General features: G+C 39.2%; 1 protein-coding gene across 2 annotated transcripts in view; it reads right to left on the bottom strand.

Annotated features, from left to right (window-relative positions):
- Positions 1-25,323, bottom strand: part of nav3 (neuron navigator 3) — a 253,383-nt gene that overhangs the window by 225,200 nt on the left and 2,860 nt on the right. For both annotated transcript variants that reach the window (XM_058626189.1, XM_058626188.1), the window contains exon 2: positions 11,209-11,657. In XM_058626189.1, coding sequence (XP_058482172.1) covers positions 11,209-11,277 — 69 coding nt within the window. In that variant the 5' untranslated portion in view covers positions 11,278-11,657. The remainder of the gene's footprint in view (positions 1-11,208; positions 11,658-25,323) is intronic.

Below are 25,323 nucleotides of genomic sequence, written 5' to 3'. Positions count from 1 at the left end.
AAAGATATTTATGGAATAAACTTCCAAGTTGTGTCACCTTCTGTCAAAGGGTCATTTCTAACTTTTCCAAACGTCTTTTCCTACTTAGTTGTCACTGTTTGTTCCATTGAGATAAAATGGTCTCCAAGGAGCTTCCACAATCCATTGGTGTCTGGCGTATTGAAAAGTTGGTCCTCTGTTGAACTTTCAGTGACATTTAATCACGCTAACTTTTTAATGCCACTATGTCTGTGTTGTCAGCCCATTGCAGTTGTGGTTTCCTATGCTGCAGCCCAAGCTTTTCTTTTCCTTTGCATTTCTCTCACAACTTCTCAAGAAACGAGTGATCACTAAAATGCAGCCAGATGTTGGAAGTGTCTGAGGTACCATTCTCACTTGAATGAGACTAAATTCTACTCTAAGCCAACTGGCACACTGTTCATGAGGGAAGTGGTTCAATTTAGTCTGAATAACCAGGCTTTAGTGGTAGATGAGGAGTGGCAGGACAATCTCCAGGGTTGCCAATACACAGGCAATTAGTGTACACACATCTGTTGCTGTGGACTACTTGTCAAACTACTAGATTTGTTAACTGGTAAACAGGGAGGTTTTGATTCTGGTTCTCAGCACACACACATTCAGAATTTAATATTCTACACTAGCAAATTATGGAGTATTTTGAGTGCCCCACAAGACATAAGATCTTTAAAAGGAAAAGACGGACAAAAGACCAACTGAAGCTGAAATCAAGTGGCCCCTTATCACTAATTGTGTTACCATAACTCATTTCTAAGTTAAAGTGGATTAAGGCAAGGGGAAAAAAAACAACAGACTGTGCAGAAGAATAACAACCGACTGTGGAGTCTCTCCAATGTCATTAAAACTTGGACAATTAGTCATTTAAGTGGCAACACATACTGATTTAATTGTAACAAACTAATTGGAAGCAGTAGAGACCAGCAGGATTCTGTGAACAAAGTCGAGCACCGACTAAATATACTGTAAACATGCTGTGCACATGTGGAAACAACAAATACTGTATTTTAATGTTGCCTTTACTATAGTCTTCAACCAGTATGAAAAAAACAAAATGCTATCTCTTTCTATTGTCATAGACTCATAACACACAAACAAAACTATGGGATTTCTTTAGTAATATAGATGCAAGCCAAACACAGACTTACAATTGATACCCATGTCATGATGAGTACTTAATAATGTAGGGCAGTGAAAGAGTCAATGGTCCACCTCATTAGATGATTTCAAAGTTGAGGCCATAAGGCCATCCACACACTATGAAAATAATAATGACGCTGAGAGGCAGCCAACATGGTGCACCAGCTAAATTAGAAAATCACATCCAATTAACACTTCAAAGTGAGGCATCACATTCCCCTGGGTATGAGGACAATGACATTAAAATGACAATATCACAGAGTAAAGAATAGAAGTACATTGTTTCTGACTGAGTAAACCAATACATCTTTGTGATTTCCATATAGCCATTGTTCTCTCAGGTCAAGCCTATTGTCTGTTGCATCTTTTATTCTTACACACAGACTTATTCAGTCTCCTCTCTTATCAAAACATATCAAAATTAATATCTGAGTCCAGGAATTAGTTTTGCCTGAGCTGGGGCTGAGTAACATCATAGAGGTATATACAAGCTCCATGACTCATTTCCATGATTTAAGGATAACATGAGTCATATAGATCACATAGCTGCTTTTGTAGCCTGTACTTTTGTGAAAATTATATATTACTCGCAATGCGCAACCCTCAAAACACAGATAGCCACAGAAAGAAAGTTGTTTTTCAAACCAATTATTTTTATTTAAAAAAATAAAAATGTTGACGTGTACATCTAGGCTTATTCACATAAACCTAAACATGTATCTGTTCAGAACATCTCTGCATAAAGTTCTCACTGAATGCATTGAGCAAAAAAATAGTTTGAAAGCTTCTTCTAAATGTAACAGCAAATACTTTTCCACACCATTACAGGGGGAAAGGTCTGACAAGTCATGTAGCTGCATTCTGTAAGAATTATGAACTAGCAAATTGTTTAAATTACAAGAGCCTGGGACATTTGGTTTCTGAAAGGCCTTCACAGATTGCCTCTTAAATAAGGAGGTATTGCAATCCAGGCTGGCAAATATCGCATTGTTAAATATTCTTCATTGCCTGTATTACCACCACAGACCTTTGTTTTTACATCTTCTTCTACACTGAAAATAAATCTATAGGGGAAGCCCAAGGACTCAAATTCTTACCACTTGACGGTATTTGATTACCATTAAAATAAAACTCTCAGTCTCTGGCAGCATAAATGCTACACTTTTCATACATTCTGCAGAGAGACCACATTTAGAACTGACATTAACATCCATCCCGAGTGATCTAATCACAAGTGGACAGCTCCAAGTGCTTCATCAACACATCTTGAGATAAAATCATTTAGACCACATTCGGAGTTGGTCTGTGATGCATGTGGCCACATCCTTTTACATGAATGCAAATGTGTCCCCAGAAAGGAATAAAGGTTGCCTTACTCTGTGCTGCTGCACTTCCATAACAACAGGGAAATATATTTCATTTCTCAGGGCCAATACTTTGATTCATTTGTGGCCTCTATTTTTAAATACTTTTATTCCATAGTAGAGTTGAACACAGGGCATTGGTGCACTCAGCCTCTCCTGACCCTGCTCTCCCTCTTTCTCTTTCCCTGTGCTGACACAAGCACACCCACGCCAACACATGAACACTTTGAGAATGGACACACCATTTTGTCTTTGCAAACAGAAATGATGCTCATGTGTATTTGCACAAAGCAGGAAAGTAAGACCTAATCACTAGTGGTCACAGGAGACGTATTCAGGATGCATTCTAATGCCAGGTCTTACAGTTGTTCACTTGGGATTGGATCGCTTAGAATGGATGCTAATAAAAGGTCCGACAATTAGCAAACAAGGTGTTCTCAATAAGAAAGTCTATGTGCTAAAAGATACAAAATTGAGGCCAAATGAAATGCATAGCAACCAGCCAAAACTGTAAATAATTAAATCTCAATCTAGGCCTCAGAGAGTCTGAGAGAGAAGTCGATGATCTAATCTTCAACAAGGTGTAAAGATATAGTTTTCATGCCCAGGGTTAGTCCTGACTAGGTGAGTGAGGTATCAGGTTTTCTTCACCCTAATACCAGTAAATCCATGGACATTACAAATCAGTTTCGCTCTTATTTGCTCTTTGGTCATGATAGTTGATTTACTAACTATATTTATTGCATCATTAAATACATTCTGCAACATTTCAAAGCTCTCCAAAGCAGGATCATCTTGTCTAACAGACTGGAATAGAACCACGGTATGTCCCTGAGCCAAAAGGCCCACAAATAACACCAGAATTAAAAATGAGAAATACTGCTTTCTTCTAGGCAGCACATTTATCTGAAGAGGCAGAGAGAGCGTTTTCATCCAAGGCCAAGCCCTGGTCTCTGTGATCAGTCGGCCATGTTGCGGAGGAAAGGCTTATTATGTGGTTGTGTGTGAGCCTTGTTTGTTGTGACCTTGAGGGCTCTTCCCATGGTGCAATGGAGTTCTGCAAAATGAGAGGAGTGACCACAGGATCCGCCCCAGGGAATAAAAAATAAAGTGACCAAACAATGTCAAACTGTGCATTTTCTCCCATGTTTTGGTTTAGCCTGCACAAACACGTCCGCAGTATCACAGGATTTTGACACATATTACAGTTTCCCTATCTGCCTGGTTATGTCTTCATCTTCTCCCCCCTTTTATCCCGTCTTGTTCATCCCAGTTCAGATTTTTCTGGGGCTAAACCACAACATTTCTGGAAGCTACATCAATACTTAAGTCTCAATATGCATCTATCTGCACAGACTCCGCTCTGTTAAATCTATAAGTGAACTCACATCAAGGACCCACACATTTCCTGCTTGCAAGCTAACTGGCAATTGTACAAAGAACAGACCCTTTCCTGCAATCACAAAACTAACCAGAAATACCCCTCAAAATGAGGGCAAGAGGGGCCCTTAACACAGCTGCTCTGTTAAGTATGTGGACAGAGGGAGACATGTGGTTTACTTTAGCCAAAACTTCCTACAGCACTGAATTAGAACCCAACACCTGCACAGTCTCCCCACAAGTATGTTAACGAAACCAATAAATGTCATCTGATATTTGAAATATAATTCTGGTGAACAGTTAAAACATTTGTATCTTGTGAACATAATAAAAATAAAAAATAAAATAAAATGTCTCTGAAGACAGAAGGTGTTAACATTCAAAAGATATACAACAATCTAGCTGTTAAATAAGAATCATCACCTTCTGGTTTCAAACAGGTGTGCAGCAATCTGTTGCCTTCACGTCTGACAATGACCAATTTACAGTCAAAAATAGCACAGCCCCTCTCCTGTCAGCTTGTCAAATGGAGTGTGGATTTGTTTTTTTCACCCTTTCCATTGCTTGTTCAACACACTTTTTCATTGTGCAGGTACACACATGTCTCTGTAGATGACAGTACATCAAGACCAAAAATAGTTGGAGGGGCTTCTCTCTATGCCGATATCCATCCATCCATCCATCCATCCATCTATTTTCCACCGCTTTATCCTCCACATGAGGGCCGTGGGGGGCTGTGCCAATCTCAGCTGACATAGGGCGATAGGCAGGGTTCACCCTAGACAGTTTGCCAGACATTTAATAAAACTCACTAGAAGGCCCTATAGGTCTGAACCTGACCTAGTCAGATTGCATATTTCCTCTGACTGGGTCACACTCTATTTCCTACCTTCCATCTACAGACAATTTTAGAGTTTAGTCAAATGCAAGGGTTCTGGAGATGGCCCAAGAGCATTTTTATATTCCTATATCAAACAGTTTTTGTACATTTATTTTAATTAAGTGTGATTTGTGATTCATTAAATGCTCTTTTTCTCACTATACGTTTAGCACAGAACAAGTGGCTATTTAGAATAATTGAGTATTTATTTATAGATAGGAGAACGAGCCAAAAGCTCAGTGGAGTGCAAAATAAAACTCTGTTAGATGCCTCATTCCATGAGCTGGGATAACTTCCTTGCTGGATCTTTTGCTGCTTAATTGTACATACAGAGGATATAACAAACATGACACCAGTGGAATAAATGCAACACTGACCCCCTGTCCTCTTTGTGGTTGTTACAAGTCTGCATCAGTCATGACCCAGTGCGCGTGTCTCTCAACTTCCCCCCAGGAAGCTGGCCCCTCTTAGGAGTCCAGCTGTTGTGATAATCCTGTTATCTGCCTTTAAAGGTGCAGGGGAGGAAATGCAGTCGGAATGTTGATGCAGAGCACCATGTTAGTGCCAGGTATCTCACCTGCTTTCAAGTGTGTCAGGTTTAACTTCACAGTTATACTAGATCAGTGCAAATCCATTTGGATGCCATCCAGACACACATGCATGTAGGTACACTCGCACCGACATTGTTACTGCTGACAGCTTGCTTCTTGACTTGACTTACAACTCCACACTCAAGGGGTACAACATTACATGCTGTGAGGTGAACATGCATAATGCATGAAAACATCTACCATCAACATGAATTCAAAACTCACTCATGTGCATAGGTTTAGAGCAATGCGGATGCCATACAAATCAAATTATTAGACAGTAGAACAAAATAGAGACACTGCAGAAACACCTCAAAACAAAAAACTTCACCTTTATGGCAAAGTTTTCTTTTTGTAGCTGAGATACTGCCACTGTAACAATTCACTTCCTGCATACAGATTTACCAGGAGTATTTTCAAGATATGTTTTGCATAAAAGTATAAACCAAATTGTCCATTTTACTTTCAAAGATTGAGGGGGGGGTTCCCCCAGATTAATTGTTTCAAATTGAAATGGCCAATGTTGCTTTATAGTTTCATTTTTGCACTTCGACCACAGACAGAGACACAGCAAAGGTCTCAAATCACAACGTAATTACCATTTTTATAGCGTATACTATTGGTTACAAAGTAGATCCCTTATTCATAGGATGTTGCTTCTCAAGCAGGGATAATGGGATTCCATTTGAACACCTTGCACCCTGTTTGTGGCCTTGTCTCCTTTTACGACGGGGTGATATTTCAGCATACAGGGCTGCAAAAGACCTCCCATCACGTAAAAAGGATTTCTGCGGTGCTTTATGGCAGACATAGGCATGCACTCACTTGAACATGCTGCATGGAGGTAAAGGCAATCCATCTGATTTCCCCATCTGACTGTAACCATGTCTGAAAGCTGTGATTTAAAACCGGGTTCTAACAGATTAATGCAGCTTGATCTCTGTGCCTGTAAAACCAATGTGGAAACTTGAGGCAACAGGGGTCTCAATATCATCTAGAAGGTGAGCATGCCGCAAACAGCACACTTTTAATGGTACCCAAGGATTTTAGCGATTACCACTGATCACTACTTGGCTTGAGGTGTGTAAGTGATCTGGCTGGGGTACCTCGCAATTGCCTCTTCCACTGGGAGAAGAAATTCAGGTAAACAAGGAATAATGGAAGATTTTAACGAAACCTGAATAAAGTCCCTCTACAGCTGAGAAATGAATATGATTTTTACATAAATGTGTTTGTGTGGTTTCCTTGCTGTGATTCTGTATCAAGGTAGTCTCACCCAGAGAATGGTGCACAGTGCTGTGTCAGTTCTAGCTTAGCTGTAGTGGTGTAGGGTGCAGATATGGAGCGGTTTGCCGTTTCCTTCATGTCACAGGGTTTATTCCTCTCTTTCTGCCTGGACTCTTGCGCACTCTCCCAACACAGTTTTTTTTTTTCACTCTTGCCAATTTCATTCCCCCGTGTTTCTCACAGTCTTTAGTTGGTGTCATTTTGTTCTTTTTCTAAATCCCTTCGGCATATCCCTCTCTCTCCCTTCTCACTTTTTTTTTATCCTTCTCTCCCTAACTCTCTATCTGACCAGGACATCACCGCTCTCATCACTTTGCCTCTGAGGCTTATTTCTGTGAATGCCATGCTTGTGACGATGTCCTGTTTTGACATGTTTTCCCTTCTACTTTATTCAGTGGTCTCAACCCACTAATTTCTTGTGGAATGAGCTGCTGATGTACCATCTTAAAATCCAGTGTGTGTGTGTGTGTTTGTATATGTATTTGACGGCTGGGTTGGTGAGGTCTTTAAAAATGTCACCACAATTTCACCATAACCCTAACCCTATAATGCTGCCGTGTAGAAAGATTTGTATGAAGAGGAGTCAATCTAACAAGGATCCCTGGTGGTGACCATTATCTATGTAAAACATGGTGGGGTGATTCACACATCAAGATTTTATCTAAGAGTCTAAAGGTTTTAAGTACTTTCAGCAAGGCTTTGAGGTTCAGTACAACACAGACAACTTTGAACGTGGGCAAATAAGTTTCATATTGATCAAAGCCCACAACGCAGACCTGGCTAACCAACAGAAAAGGAACCCAAACAAAATGACTAAAGGTCATAAAGCCAGCAAAAAGACTCAGACACATTTGATTGATGACAGACAAGAGAAGATCTATCTTAGGTCTTCCAAAAAGCAAGACAGTGATTTAACTTCTATTTCACTCATTGAGAAGTATTTGATTTTGCTCTTGAAATAAAATCATTGATTGTGAGGTGATGGATATTGAAGGCTTTCATGACTCTGCCAATATATTGTCCATACTGTATATTCCCATATGCATATTAGAGCAATGCTTCCTTCCATTTCCTTAGGTCAATTTAAGGATGATATCATGAGAATGAGTCAGGTCATGCCCTGTAATCAAGGTTGTCTACCACACACCAACTACTTTCACATGTAGCAGTCTCTAGCATTATTTCTTCCATTTCCTTCTCTCCTGACTGGCTATTTTTATTCTCAATGATACTTCAGCTCCTCTTTTACATGCTCCTCCTGCAGCCACAGATTACAGTTTGCACCTCATTCTACATGAAGCTACTCTATACAAGTTTGTGAACTTTTTCATCTTCCTTTTTTTTTTCCTTCCCTTTACAAACATGTTCTCCAAGAATTTACTATGGCTCGGCATAAAATTTGACCAGCTGTTTAAATTAAGTGTGATGCACTAAACAGTAATATGTCATGTTTATTGTGTTTTGTTCTTTAACAAATCCTGCTTTAATGTTTACTTATAAACAATATCCATACTACAATTAATTTTTTCATGTACCACACATTTTTAATAAGAACCTCAGACATTTGAGAAGTTTCTAAACATACTGTATACTCAACAGAGCATGTGAAATGAATATGATCAAGCCAGTTTTTCAATTAATTTATACATATATTCTGCATTTGCAGCACAAGAGGCAAGCATATATTTTATGACTGAGACCAGAACCACTGTCAGACGGAAAAATGTGTGCGTGAACCATGTTCAATGTTAGTGAAACAATTGTGTTAACCATGAAGACACAAACTGGAATTTTGACAAAAAGATAAAGTGGATGAGTGTGAAAGAAACCTGCAACACACCAACAATACAACCTCAAAATATATGGGTATACATATACATATCCCCTGGTATACATTCTAATACAGATTTCCCTCCCAGCCCTAATTAGGGTCTAAAAGTCTAACCTAGAAATGATTTTAGACTTAAAGACTAAAATCAGAGTGCTACATACTTTTCCCATTGCATCCTCCGCTCTGACATCAGCACAGTGATACAGTGGTATGTATCAAATCCCCACAATACGAATCAATGGCATTAAATTATTCACTCCTCTTTCACCAACCAGCCCCCCCGGAGTTTTAAAACAATCCATCATACATTACTGCCAATGGGGGCATATGCAAAACAACACCCTCGGAGGGATCTATTGGTTGAAATGCTTGAGATTATCTCAATTAAATATTTCCCAGCATGTGACGAATGCTCACAGGTGACTGGGCGATGAGAATACTTCCCGGAGAAGCCTTAGCAACACAGCTGCTGCCCCTGTCTGACCAAACACAACCAATCACTGTGTGCAAATTTTTCCGTTTGAGTCAGGAGGGCACCATCTATCTGAGAAAAGGGCTGTGAGTAAGAGGGGGAGGAAAAGAGAAACAGGTGTGGGAGAAAAAGAGGAAAATGAGGAGGAGGGCGAAGGAAGAAAATATTGTCACGGTGATAGAAGGAGGGGTGCCTTTCCATTTGCTAACTGTTTTTTCTTTGGAAGTTCATTTGTACTAAAAATGTATGCTCACATTGGCACAGTCATTGCCAAGTTGGTCAACTATAGGAATGAAAAATCTAACTAAAGGAAATCTATTATAAATGCAAAAAGGCTCCTCAGAGGAGCACTTAGACACTGTGGGAATTTTCCATTCCCTGCCAAGAGTGAGAAGACTGACTCTTACATCTGCAATGTATAGTTATAGCAGAGACACACCACTTACATTACTTTCAATAGTCTGTAATGGTAGAGTAGGACACATATTTCGCTCCTTTCTCCCAGTACCCAATCATATCTATAAAAACCAAGCTGGTAAATGTCTTTATAAATCATGTTTTTACACTTGTACTGATCTACTGGCGACTAATGGTCAGACCCTTTTGAACGAGGTGACAAAGTGGAATTATAATGACACTTTGGGGATGTTAAATAACCCAATCACATCAAGTAATTACAACAAACACATGCAAGCACACGCACAAAAACACTGTTAAAAGCTCAGAAACATTAAAAGCTCAGACATATCATATAATAGGACAATTAAAAGTCTTCCAGGTGCTTATTCTTTAAAAATGTCTGTCTCCTATACGAAGGTCAAGTGAGAGAGACAGGGAAGGGAGATATAGAAAGCTTATCTTTTGCATGCCAGATCTTCCCGACCAAAACAGTGCCCAAAGTGCACCAAATCAATTCCCTCACCAGATAAATATTTCATGTGACTCATTGCTAAATTTCAACTTCAAAGGGTGGTTCCTTTACCGAGAAGTCAGCTCCCATGTACAGTATGTTCCAAATCCACAAAGCTTAGAATTGTACAAGTGATTAGAAATAAGAGAATAAACACAGATAATGAATGAAGGGTGAGCCCAACTCTTTGATTTTAGTGATCACATGGATATTTTTGATTTTTACACCTACTGCATATAGCCCTTCTTCCTGTGCATTCTCTGAATAAGGTATACAATGTTTCCTGGCAGCACAATCAGCAATATGACTGTGGATTTAAAGAGTAAAAAAAGAGCCCCCCCAGATGGCACTCGGGCCTAAAAGGAAGGGGAAAAAAAGAGTAAAGTACAATCATCTTTTTATGAGAGATCCTAATAGTGCTACAAATGTCAGACCTGATGTATTATTGCCTGTTCACTGCACTCAGACGTTCCCTGGGTTTCGCCTGGACAATCATTACGTGTATCAAAAGCACTTCATTAAAGGAATCAGGTCAACGTAAAACACGGAGAGACACAGAAGAGTGTGTGTGTGTGTGTCAGTAAATGCAGGTAAGTATAGTGACTCTCTCAATGAGTTGTTGTGGTTGTTATTCCTTCAAGTGCCAACTCTAGTCCTGAGTTTCATTATACCAGAGTTTACTCACAAGAAAGGCAATTTTCATATTGATTCTGAATATTTTGTCACATGACTTTACAATTTAGACGCTTTTAGCAATCAGACAGACATGCCACTCCTAGTGTCCACAAAACGCTCAGAGCTGCGTTGAGTTGGGAACTTGCTCACAGTTACTGTATCTAAAGCACCTCTGCCTTCTACTGAATGAGAGGTTGCATATCATATTACTAAAAAAACACCAAGGACTCAACATAAAAAGCATCTCAAACGGAGAGTAAATATGTGATTTCAGGAGGGGGTGGGGGGCATGCCCTGCACTGTCATGTCACATAGGCAGAGATGAAAGACTGGAGGCACTGAGAAGGAGCTAAAACTTCCCCCCCGATCGTCTTTATAAATAGCTATTAGGAGATATGGAGCAAAGCAGCCACTGGGAATTCATACAACAGCAGCAATTGTACTAACATATTCTAGTTTTTTTTGTAAAAAGAACAACAAGCCAGCCGACAAAAACAAACAAACTTTCATCCTTTGGCTTCCACTAGTACATACAAGTGAAAAACAGCAAAAGCCAATCCACTTTTCTCTGAAGCAGCAACATGCATAAACAGCACATTACAGGAGAAGATCAAAGAAGAGCATGTTGAAGCAGAAGAGGAAAAAAAACAGCAGTTTTCCCTACCTTCTTCTGGTCCTCCAGCTTTTGACTTGTTGACTTCTTGCCATGCTTGCTACCTTCCGGTACATCCATCCCTGGTCCAAATAAAGAATAACTCCAGAATAAATTCACGGGAATAACGCTGAAAGGGAATCCAGGTGGCTACAGTTTGCCGACAGGGCCCTGTGTCCGGCTCACGCCTTCACCCGGACACAGGCAATCCATGGCAGGTGGTGGTTTGTATGTTTTGAGTAAAATATGTTGAATGTTATCAGAGGTACAAAGTATTTGTTGAATAGGCCAAAAGCCAAATCGGTAGCAAAAGGCTACCAACAGAGCATCATGGTGACGACTGGAGTAGAGAGATCAGTGATGAGGATGTTCAGCCTGCAGGTCGTGTAGTTTTCTCATAGGACTGCAACTTCTTCTTCAGATTGCTTTTTGTAGTTCCAACACAAAGTCTTCCCCGATATCTGAGGACAGGAGAAAGAAAGAGACAGAGAGAAAACATGTGATTCAAACAGACAAAAAGCTAAAGAAAAAAGAGAGAGAGTAGCATTTTTTTGCTCTTGCAATTAATGCAAATCTCTATGCCTCTCCAAAAAGTAAACATTCCCCTTGGTGCTGCACTGTACAAATGATGAGGGTATCTACATATCAAAGTGAATGTTGCCATGGCGCTCAAAGAAGGAGAAAGACAGAGAAGCCTCTACTACAGAACAAGCTGTTGATTCTGCTCTGGGATTTTTGTTTTTTTGTCCAAATGTTTTTCCACCAAAACACTGAAGGGGAAGAAGTGAATCATGTTGAGGTTGAGTAAACGTGTGACCTAGGAAGGGTCCACACATGAAAAGATAACCACAGGATCAGTAGCTGGGCCCTTTGTGGACTGTACAAGGGGTCAAACTTTTAACATTATGCATAACACAGTGCCTGCCTTGCATTAGAGCATGATTTGTGATTGGAACCTCAAACCTGCCAGTGAGTGTTCTATACCTAAAATGTGGAGCCTCATAACTCTAATCCTAGACAGGCAGTGTGGGGAAATGATTTACTGTGTTACTACAAGGCTTAAAAGCTCATCTTTACACTAATGGTTTTTGTTGTGGAGTGAATTAATTTCACTTTAATAAGCAATTTATTCAATTATTTACCATTTTAAACAAGTAAGCTACATCATTATCCTTGAAAAATTGTCAACTTCTACCAGTGACTCTTCTTAGTTACTGACTGTAAGCTATATGGCTGGTATGTCAGAAAATCTGCTGACAGGCTTTGCAGGGAAAAAAAACAGGGATGTGAGTGGTACGGCCCAAACAGTATAAGGAATTCCAAAAATGATTCCAGTGGCTGATTAGACAATCAAAATGCAAATAATAAATACCTTTCAAACATTTGTCTTAAAAAGATTAGACTTAAACTAAAAGTGCACAAAACAGCTATGATGCCCATTGTATAAAAATACTTCATACTTTAATCTGTGCAAAATATAACAACAATTTTAAATTATTAGACAGCCCCTTGAGATGAATCATCTCATTTTTCAGGGATCATACATTGAACATACAATACAACACACATGAAACATACAATAAATAACTCACAAGACACCTATCCATATAACAAACACCCACTCCCAATTAGTTCTATTACATTTAAAAAAAAAAAAAAAAAAAAAAAAGGAGCTTAATATTCAAAAGGATTAGAATTAGAATTAAAAATAATGGCATGAGTAGGTATGTGGTATTAAAAATTGCTGGATAATGGATATAGTAATACTGGAATTGCGAGTACACATACTTGACAATGACAGAATCACTGTACTCTATTGCAAATGCACAGAAATTTCCACACACAGAAATACAATTGCACCATCACTAAAATCAATAACTCTCTGCACAACTCAGCAACTGAGTTGGCCATTCAAATGCTCCAATAATCCCTCAAGACAAATGTGCTGTGAGACACAGAAAACAGACCACCAGTAGGCCATTAGGGAACCTGACCTTTGTTCACCTTTCCCCCTCTTTAAGCACTAACCTGAGCTTAATACATTTCTTTGCCATGACTAGCCTGGCTCCATTGTGCCATGTAAACCTGCAACCCTGTCAGTTACTTTAGGGCAATCATGTCAAGTGTTGCCAACTCCGAATTGGTTCTTAGGGGACATCATGAAGCGTGTGATGGAGCCCAGTGAAATTTTCCACGAAAAACTCAGTCATAGCTTCTAGCAGTAAGCTGTGAAAAGCTCTCCTCTCAAGTACCATGGGGATGCTGTTCCATTATATAGTAGCCTCAAACAACAAGCAAAGTATGGGGAATATTTGCAGCAATAAGTGATGAGAAATATTCAGCCACTGAATTTAATTATTTTGGCATAGGGATTACCACTGTATTCCAGAAATACTGAATTTGCTAAAAGCACAGCTGTGTTGCCCCTAGACTTTCCCATTTCCCTCAGCAGTGGAATTATATCAGGGACTTTCCAAACTAATGCATACTGCATGATAGCTAATTTGGTAATTTATTTTCTTCTTGAATATTGCAAAAGAAACAATGGCATCTAACGTGGCATGTTCTTTTGGTTGCTGCATAAAAGGATAGCTGACACTCCCTGTCACAGGGTGACAAGCTGGCCTCCTATATAGGCCACTAGTGTCAGAGATTACGCTACATTCACTTTGCCTGAAAGCAACAGCAGGTACATAACACCTTGAGCAAGGAAGCAAGGACTTTGAAGGAGAACAAAATAATATGACATGGCTGCAGCACTATACATCTTGTATCGTAGAATAGAAAAAATAGACAACAGAAATCTTATAATGTATCATTTTTTTTAATAGCCAGCGCTAACATTTCCTATCAAAACCTTATCCTGCCAGTATATAATAAGGCAATAGCTACACTGTGATATAAACACATGAAATACAGTTGTCAAGGTATCACAAGGTTGATGGACAGTCTACAACTCAAGCAAAACTCACCAGTTTTTTACTAATACAAATGCATTGGCCAACTACTTAAGAAAAGTGACCAAAATGAGTAATGGTGGCATGGAAGAAAAACGAAAAAAAACTTTAAGTTTAAAATTTTAAACAGAAATGCAATATTCATTAATTCCGTTGCGCACACAGGGAGCACATCCAAACTCCACAACAATGCAGAGGCAACAATGCCAGTCACTGTAACACCGTGAGGCACAAGAATTCAATATTTTAGGAGGAAAAAGATCTTTCTAATGCTTGTTATTAATTTTTGAGCAGATATTTTGACACGGTAGAATAGAAAAAGCACAGGTGTTTCTAATAACATTGTCAGTGGTTGCGTTCTACCGTCGTGAGTTAGTAAGTCATGACTGTTTAATGTCAGTACCTGGCAACCAAAGCATCTCTGTGACATTTTTTCATCATTAATGTCATTAATTGCAGCTGTGCTTTTTCCTATTTGACGTAAATGTACAAGGGTGTGCGTGTGGTTTTAATAGTAGTAAATAAATTGTTTCAATTCAATAGGACATGTTTTAATATAATGGACAATTATAAATGTGTTTGCTTGTTGAACAGCATTTCACTTTTTTTGTAAAATATAACATTTCATTTGAATGAACTAGCTTGCAGCTGAAATAATATTTAAACACATTTATTGAAACATTACATTAGAGGCTAATTTAATGACATCCATATACTCATGCCACTAAAAGTGTTGGCATTAAACTGAATATGTTGAAAAGAAAAAACGACTTAAAACAGATGTGTGTTGCTAGCTTTGTGCTGTTACACACACAAATGTCTGCCATTAACAGTTAGCTTAACATGCTAGCCACATGTCAGAAACTCACGTCAAGCAGACGAGAAACAAATACTCACCACTTTGTTGGTCTTTAAAAACAGGCAAAAAGGCACACCTCAGTCGTATCGGGACTATAAGTAACAAAGTAATAACAACAGAAAACATGGCTCACTCACATAGCTAACATGAACTAGCAAGCTAAGTACATCTGCCCATCACAGGTGTTGATACTTAGACTGAGAGTCACCGCCTACACACTCTTAGGCTACTATAAAGTATTGTAAAGTTCTAGCTGCAATACACAATACCACTTCATATTGCAGTTAATGTGAAGTTAAACTTGTTAAAAGATGATAATAAGTCTGCCCCCACAGATATACAGTGATGTCAACGTTAGCGCGCTAATTTTGGCGATTAAATTAAATAATTTAACGCATTAAAAAAAAAAAAAAAAAAAAAAAAAAAAACTGCAGTTAACGTTGTTTGTTTACTTCCGGTGGCGACGTGTGCAGGCAAACCGAGCCATGACGGACTTTTAGGGGGAAAGTTTCATTTTAAAAAGTTAACCAAAATGCATGTTAGCGTGTGCACAAGCAACATGTTAAAAACATCAAGATGTCTTATTTTGTCACTAATGTGTTAGTTATTTCAATATGGACTAAATATTCAAAGATGTTGTGAGCGTCAGCAACATCTTACCGTATCTTTTATATACTGAAAAATGTCATAATCTTATTATTTTGTGTTTAGTAATTCCGACAGACAAACGCACCTCTTTTGTATTAAGGTGGTACCTGCACTTGTTTTTTCTCACTTCAAACACTAGTGACATGTTATTGTGCAGAATAAAGTTACTGTCAATAATTTGACAGTAAAAATTTAGATTTGCAGACATAAATCTGTCTGTGATTGTCATTATTAGTACTTAAAATAATATAAATAATTTAATATAAAATGATTTGTCATAATCTGTTGACTGCAAACTCCACATCTACCTGTTTTGGTTAACAGGATGGACTTGCCTCTCACAAAATATGCATGCAATTGAGGCGACTACGTATTTATTTGTCTATGCCTGGCCCATGTCCTACCTGCTACTTTATGACTGAAGCCACCCACCAGGGGGCACTCCAGATGTTTTGGCTTAATTTTTAGGGCGGGCCTGTCACGTCATCCATCTTTTTTATTATACAGTCTATTTCAAAACCATGCATGCCATTTAAATAATTCCCAATCAATAAAATCTATATTCCTCTCCATCCATTTGACATTGATTGAAAGACAAATACTCAGACATTCCATCTTGCCGCTTGACAACAGAGATGTAAATAAAAATGTCTTTTGAGAAACATGCAATACTGTATACTGTGCAGTATTGTGTGTTTGACACCACATTGTGTTAATTTGAACTGCAGCAAACAGTCAAACGTGATTCATATTGTGCGTTTGCTCTTAAAGTAAAAAGCTCGAGCAACAAAACACCTGCTGAAATAATCAGAAATGGAATAAAACTTTGGGAATCATGTTCCTATGTTTATTGTTAAAGGGAATGTTAACGTGAGTTATAATCCCCTTTGGTTGTGGAGTTTTATTGGAAGCAAATCTCCATATAGTGTATATGAGCAACAGCCGCTGCAGTTCCATCACAGCCTGGCGCCTAATCCCACCTTCAGTATCTACAGCTGCTCGACATTTCCCCCCTTTCACAAGCACTTGGTATTCAGCGGGTGTCTGTAACTCTCACAGTGGTCAATAAAGTTTGATTCATGAGACCTGGGGCCGTAACTACACACTGCCGCTTTAATTCGAGGAGATGTAAATGATGGCCATAGATCCAGCCTAATTTCCTTAGGGAGCAAAGAGGGGTTGGGGGAGCGTGAGCCATAAATTATCACCTCAACAGGTCATAGGTCAGACATAAAGAATGCTCCACCATCACATTAAAATACTATCATGCATTATTTCAACATAAACCTCATTTTATTTTTGCCTCACAGCCAGCCAAAACAAGGGAAATGCTAAATCAGATTTTCCTGCAGTGTTACTGTAAAATGTAATATATTACATATTCATTGTCACTTGTGTTAAAAGTAAAACGTTATATTATAATATTACTTTCTTTGTAAAGTAACGCATTACAATACTGTTGCATCACATGCCACCGCTTACAACTTGTCACTAGTCATCTAACTGAGAGAGGGTTTTACTATGAGTCAAGCTCAACACAGCCAGGCTTTCTTTCAGTGATCTGGTTCAATATAACTTGTAGGAAGAAAATGCTGATGGTGTAAATCCAAGTTCACAAGTTATGTAATTTATTACATAAATTGTATTTAATTTTATCATTAAATCATGAGTTTTGTGATTGCAGTAGAACTTCTTAAACAGATCTCACATTATAATTGCCAATAAAAGACACCGGGAAATTTAGGGCAAGTCATGATTAAACCAAATTTTATTGAAACTTTTAAATCAATATTTTATTAACTGCAGTTATAGAAAAATAAGACGATGAACTCATCCTTAGTGTTTTATACATATGTCTATTCATCATCTTTCAGTGTTGGATGATAAGAGCTATTCAGCATGAATGTCAGTGTCTGTTCACCTCGGACGCTTACATTATTATTATTATTATCACCTGAAACACACTTCTGGTGACTTTGTTCAGTGTCATCATTGTTAACTGAATAACATACGGAACAGTTTCTTTATCTGAGAGGCAAAAACAACTACTGAGTTAGAAGTGAGAAAATACTGATGACATTGTTTCACAAGGGCGCGATACTGCAAAATAATTTGTGTTATCATACTTTATCACTGTAACCAACATAGTTTATCTGCCTATTACAAAAACAGCATTACAACTACAACGTCATTCCTATACAAACATCTGGCAATATGGTAACCACTGGACAGAATAGGTGGAAATATTCTCGGCAATTCATATTGAACATTTGACATTTATGGTTGTCATTGTTGTTATTGCGTTGCCATAATTTAATAAGCTCCACAAAGGGGTCAGTAATAATAGTAGTAAATCCAAAGAATGCAATAGGGATCCACATTATATTTGATACGACCTCTGAGCAGCCCCCTTTGTCAAAATGTCAGCACAGTGACCATTTTAACCTCAAAATTGTATATATACAGACCTAATACTGTGGCAGGTACATCCAAAAGGTAGGGGGGCATGACTATTATGGTGTTATTAAACAAGTGGAGGCAGAGAATAACACCAAATATTGAAAATACAACCATGAATACACCAATTGATTAGTATTATTATTTTTTTTTTTTTAAACTTGAATAATGACAGCTTAGTACAGTATATTCACATCACAGCAGGGCAGTGGGAACCATATGGGAGAACAAAGAAACCAGATGCTACAGTAAATATTAATGATGTGCAGAATGTGTATTGTCATAATAATATAAACAGGCCTGCAGGGGCCACATGCATGTATAGGGAGTGTGTAGGTGTCTGCGCAGTCCTAATGCAGGTATATTTATGATAGGAAGTCTTCTATATTGCCCACGTCTGTGAACCTTTCCAGGCTCTGGACAGTCAGGCTCCAAGTGTGTTTACTTTCCAGTTTGCTGCCTCAGCCACAGCTGAACATATAGATACTAAAAAACCTGTTGTGGTTGGTCCACGGAATGCTTCTTCCTATTATTACTTACAGCATCCATTCCAGGAAAGGCTATCAAATGGAAAGCAGGAAGCTGCAACGGGCCATAAAGCTCGGAAACATAAAAGTAAGTATAAAAAGTAAACAGAAAAACTAAATCCCAGACGTCCTGCGAGATGAAAATTCTTGAGCATATAGAAAAACATATGCACTCCACTAAAAAAATGATTAAATAACTTCACCTGAAGACAGAGTGCCTACGCTTTTTCTCCACAGTTGCCTGCAGTGTCAACATCTACGAGGACTTCTGGGATTTTGTATATTTTGACGTGAATCTCTAAAGAGCACCAGTCGGTTCAGTTAAAGACATGCAGTGCTTTCTTTATTGCTTGTAAACTTAAAAAAAAATTGAGGTGTAATACAAGTCCTGCATCTCCTCTCAAACATAACATTGTGCCTATTGTGCGATCTATCAATCTGTCCATCTTTTCATCAAAATTCCACTAATCTATCTATCTAGAAATACCACATACCAAGGGTCTTTTACTCGGTAACAAGGAACAACCTACACCGAATGTTTTTTTTTTTTCCTGTTGTCACGGTAACAGAGGAGAGAAGACCCCACTGTAAGTGTGGGTGTGTTCAGTGTATCCTGGCTCCATTATCACCACTGTGGAGGTGAAGAATGAGACAAGAAGCGGCAGCTCATTAGCTTGAGGAGCAAATCCTGCACTGTCATTTTTGTGCTGTCTGTTTGTTCCACACACTCGCCCGAGTCTGACATTTTCCCGGCGCCTTGCTGTTTATTGTTTGCAGGGATGAAACCTCGTTTGGCTGTGACAACAAAATGATTCAGCAATGATACCAGTATTTTCGCAGCTTAAGTGGTACTTGTCAAGCACCTTTGCTTGTTTGGGGTTTTTATATCTCACAGTGGCAACGGCATTTAACAATAACAAAAATATGAATCAGTGTAAAACAAATGTACATGACACTAAAAAGAATAAAGCAATTATGAACTTTGCTGCTGCAAGGAACCAGCTCACTATTATGTCTGAAATGCAGCACGATATCTGTAGCCAGGAAGCAAACACAACCAAGTAATAGAGCTACAAAACCTGCAGATATAAATTTCAACATATTTTACCCCCTAAAAAGAGGTAGAGGCAGAAGTATGCCAGGGTATTTATCAAGGTGATGGATGGGTTTGAAGTGAAACTGCAGGAATATTTTCCCATTGTAGCTGTGTCTCAATTCAGGAGCCACCTCCTTTTTAACAGTGCTGATGATGTCTCTACTCTAATGTCCCGTTTCCAAGGTCCTCCAAACACGGCTGACAAATGAGACCAAGCGAAGAAGGACCCAACAGGTTATACAGTTCATTGGCACGATTCATTGCCACCAGAGACGGATGTTTTGAAAGGAGACTGTTGTGGCCCACGATGACAAAACGTCAGAAAAATCACACGTCCTCGCCCTCATTGAACGGCTAACAATACCCACGTTAAATGAATAACTATCCTAAAAACTATTATGTGCCATGAGTGATCTGTACTGCGTCCATTTGCAACCATGTTGCTAGGCAACAGCAGTAACACGCGGGGTGGACCCCACATCGACCAGACCGTTTCATTTTGGCCCAGCTTCTGTGGTACACCTCCTCTGGAGGATGCAGCCCCCTGAATTGAGACAAGGCTTGTTACAATATGTTCAAGGTTATTTAATGACTGACCTGCAGCTTTTAAAGGAGCAGACTTCTATTTTTATTCTTATCAGAAAGAATATTTTCATAGTTGTGTGTCTCATTTTTTTGTTCTTAGACACATACATTTTGCAATGTAAGGCCACTGCTAATGTACATGCAGCCTCTGCTACACTTCTCTTTGTCCTGAGAGGGATTCCTCACTTGTGAGCTGACGTGTGAACACAGGTTGTAGAAACTAAAATTGGACTAAATTATTCAGAGTGAGGCTCTGCCTGTTTACGCCGTAGTCAGGTTTTTCCATTAGTGTTGCATATTTGGGGAATACGCGATATACTTGGGGAAATGTGTTTTGAGGAGATAGCACATTAACGAGTCGTAATAAACGCAATCACCCTGCATTATACCTACAGTAAAAATGTTTGCAATTGCCAAAATGGTTTTTTTTCCACGCACAAAACATTCAGACTCAATCAATTGTGTGTAATTTCAAGTATTTCATCTGCCTGGCTGAGGCATATCCAGCATTGCTCCCCCCCCCCGCTATAACATCATCCCTGTTCCTGTTGTCTGTTAAAAAAAATAAATAAATAAACTTCCCGCCCTTCCATTCATCCGCATTACCACTCAGTTACATTTAGATTACAATAATATGCTTTCACTTAGGCAAGCCTCCTCTGCTGCATGAGCCAAACCCATTCTCCACCCTCCACAGCCGACTGTGTGGGGGCATTATGACGGCACATAATCTTGTGATATTGTGTCGGGATTAGCATCAAATCTCATTATGGCTGTGGTGGATCGCAGGGAAGGGAGGCATGGAGACGCGGAGTTGGCACTGCAGCTCTACAGATGTGTTGTTTAGGTTTTTACGCAGGGCAAGGGCACGTTGGAGAAGAGAGATGAGATCCGGGGGTGTGAAATCTCAATTTCACATGATGGAATTTGGCAGGTTAATTTGTTATACATTAAATCTGCCGTGTGGGTGTGTTCAACAAACGCACAAGGCACAGCTGACTGGGACTACATCCAGACTTCTGCATTTAAATTGAAAATGGCATTTTAACATAAGATACATAAATAAATAAATCTGTGTCCAGATGAGCATTTTAACTCTGTTTCAGAAGTAATCTGTAGTCATACTAATACACCTTAAAATGCACTTGTCAAACCATTCAGGTACAATAGGCAGATGATTCTCTCCTCTGCAGTTCTTTGTTGAGTGGCAGAGAGTGAAAAAAGGATTTATTTTTGATAGTTTGAGGTGAAACTAAAATGGAAACTAGCTGCTTCTTCATTTCCCAAGGTCTCTGTTTTTGCTCATCTATACCAAAATGTGGCTTTTTGATAATAATTTTTGGAAATGAAAACCGAGTGGTTGCGACCTGAGACAAACCCATCAAAGGTGCAAAGGTTAACAGGTCAAAACAGGACGTGCAGCACAGCATACAAATAATCAAACCACCCCCATCCTCCTCCTTCAGCTCACCATGCCTCACCCCTCCACAACAAACACCCTATCTCTGTTTGCATTTTTCCCTCCTCCTTGCGCTTCATAAACCACTATTTTACTACCCATACGTGATAATTGCCTCAGTGATATATGGCCAGTACCAGGGTAGGGCTCAATTTTACTCCATTTAAGATGGCGCTACAGCAAAGTGGTGTTCAGGGGAGTGCCCCTCCCCTTGTTGAATAAAACTAATTGTTAAGCCACAATCATATTTAGACACATACATTACATCCCCTTTTCCAGAGAGTGGAACAGAAACACACATGCACGCATCACACACACCCTTAATGCCCTTAGTTCCACATTGTATGAAAACAAACACATGAATTCAAACAAATGCACACACACACACACACACACACACATACAGTATATATACTCCCTCTCCCGCTGTGGTGCACCGTGCTGGTTATTGAGCCTCCGGAACGTCACTAAATCACAGTGAGGCCCCAGCAGAAATGAGGGATAACAGCGCACGCATGTTGCAACCATTGATTGCCAAATGCATCATCTTTACACATTCCCAACAGGGCGTGGAGTGTTGGGGGAGGGACACCTAAACAGGGATCGGGGTGCTGTCTTTTACACGCAGGCAACGGTTGGGGAAGTCTGTTCTTGCAGTTGCAATCCAATTGTGCTGGTATCATCAGGCATGTTTTTACAGCGCAGCGGAATTGAATTTCCAATGCTTTGTGTGGCCTCTGAACAAAACCATAATGGTCCAACTACTTAATTTGTCACAATGTGAATCTGAGAATCAGCATGTGTGACAGATATTAGCACTGAAAGGAGCAGCGATTATTGCATTTGATTACATTTTGAATAAATGATCATGTTAGGTTATTTGTCATTTATTGTGTCATTATAACATGGTAACAGTGATTATAGTAATCCCCTATAAGCCTTGTTTCCACGATGTTATTCTTTGACACTTTCCTTGCACCTGTAAGTTCAAAGTCTCACCAGTTATAGTGCTGGTTGCTGGTCTTTGAAACAGGGGATGCTCATTTCAGGCCCAGTTTTTTATAAAAACATCCTTACATAAATTATTTTTATTTACAGTACAATATCGCTAGATCGCTAATCTGCTTAGCAAATCTAGCAAATTGTTTGTATTGTGTAGACTATATGTCTACAGACTTCCCTTGCAAAATCCACAAAGAACTAAGGCAGAAAAGACTCTGGTGTCATGTATGTTCTCATGTCATGTAACTCTGTCAATCAAAAACGGGTTCCGCCTTTCAGACAGTTTGTCTAATCATCATGCAGAAGCCCAGCGTCTACGCCCGCCCACTGCTACATTGACTCCGAGAGAAGCTGAGCTTCCCTGGAAGTGACAGTTTTGCCGCATTTGTCCAATCCCCATCGAGCTCACCACAGTGAAAAAAAACTATTCTGTGCCGTCCCATAAAGAACAGTTGAAGCTGAGCGTCAAGTCATTTTAATGCGGAGGCTGCTACGGGAATATGAAAATCACGTAAGCCAATCCGTCGTCTGTGTTTTACAGATGATTCTGAACAAAATAGTGACCATATTTTAGCGCACATTTAGCATTGAAATGTAAATACAACACATAGTTGATGACATTTGAGGAAGCTGAGCTTCCCTTACTGTCTTAGAACAATCACCACTGATCCTCAGTTATATAAACAGCTTCACCAAATCCATCTATCATTACAAGATCATAAAAACAACACAGTTATAGACACAAATAATCAAGCAGAAAGGTGGATAAACTGAACAGGGAGAGCTGGGTGGATCATAACATATGATTGGTTACCAAGGAGACAAGTGAAACCTTCTAACAATTATCAGATGTGTCAATCAACAAGCAAAAAAAAACAAGCTAAAAGTTGCCTGCTGATGATTTTTTACACTATAAGTTAGTGCATATTTTAAAAACTGATTTAAATAATATTGTAATGATATACAAATCGATCACATACATATTTGTATAGTTTAAATGCTGTTTTCAGACCATTTGGAAATAAGTCACAATTTTCACCTCTTTTCATTACTCATTTCATCACTTTCATACTTTACTTTCTATAATAAAAAGTCATGGAGGAGCAAAAGTGATTGGTGAACCGCCCGATCATACCAGCTGCTGTTATATCTCGTGCGATCTCGTATCACAGAACTAAATAAAGCTTTGGATTGGAACAGAGCAACTGATAAGCACCACCTGATTAATAAAGTGTTAATCGCTCAGTTCAGCTAATGATTAATAAAGTGTTAATGCCTCAGCTAAGCTCATGTTACTCCAACATAATTTCTCTCTTCACTGCTGATGAAACCTCACATCAGCTCCTGAATCATTCCATTCACTGTAGATTTTGTGGTTGCCATGGTCACACAGCAAGCAGATGCTGTAGGGGATAATTAAAAAAAAAAAAAGTTAAACCATCATTAACAAAACACAGCAGCAAATAGTTGTGCCCATTCTTAAAAGCAACAGCCGCTATCCCAGGAAGGCAAATACCTTCTTTTACTATACGAAGCCATTAATTATACAAAACACTGACGTCTGAGGTCAGATTTAAGGTGCTCACAGCATTAAAACGTCGGCTTGTTATAGAAAAGACATGAAAGGTGCTGAACCAGCGGTGAGTTCATCTGTTCACATGCTTTTTGCTGGTGAATCACCGGCTGCGTCATCTGGGGAATTGATTGTTGTAAATAACACCAGTTACTCCTTTGACTTTACCTTATGTCAACTTCATTAAATAGGTAAGGTGACGTGAAACTGTTCATTACATGTGTATCGCAGTGAAAGGTACTGCTTTGTTGGAGTTTATGGAAACACAAGAACAATGAACCTTCAGAACTGAATTCCTTCCAAATCTACATCACATTTATTTTACCCTGTCAATTTAATTCAGTTTTCTACATATACACATTCCAAAAGCTATACTCTCAAAAGGAGGGATATGTACCAATATCTCCACAGCTGGGACTGACAATGAAAAGTGCTGAATCTGATATTGACCGGGTTGGCAAATATATTCAAAAACACGATTCCTTAAAACAGCTTGAGGAGTAACTGTCGCTGTGACTTGGTTAGTTAATGTGTAGAATCTTAGCACTGACTCAAGTGTGTCATACTGTACCTAGAAATCCTATGTATGTGGGGTGGAGGGAGAGTTAGGTGAGGTGTGGTGATCTAGGAGCAAGAGAGGACCCTTCAAGTCTCCAGATTTCATTAGCCAGACTGTGATGTACTGCTGTACCACACACACACAACTTCACAGAGAGAGAGAGAGAGAGAGAGGGGGAGAGAGATGAGATGTTAGTTTCCCAGCCTCCTCCCAACACCCTCCCCCACTCTCTCATCTTCATCCTCCTCCTTAACACACCTCACACCCTCCATCAGTCACATCCATCACACAAGACCTCCACAGATGGGCCAGTAAACACACGCACACAGAGCTCAGCTAAACATTTCCTCTCTTTCTTACTCATACACACACACACACACACACACTCCCCGGGCCTGTATCACA

Source organism: Solea solea, chromosome 3 (genome assembly GCF_958295425.1).
Source record: "Solea solea chromosome 3, fSolSol10.1, whole genome shotgun sequence".
Classification (NCBI taxonomy): Eukaryota; Metazoa; Chordata; class Actinopteri; order Pleuronectiformes; family Soleidae; genus Solea; species Solea solea.
Note: the sequence above shows the minus strand (reverse complement) of the source record. Positions and strands in the feature narration are given on the sequence as shown.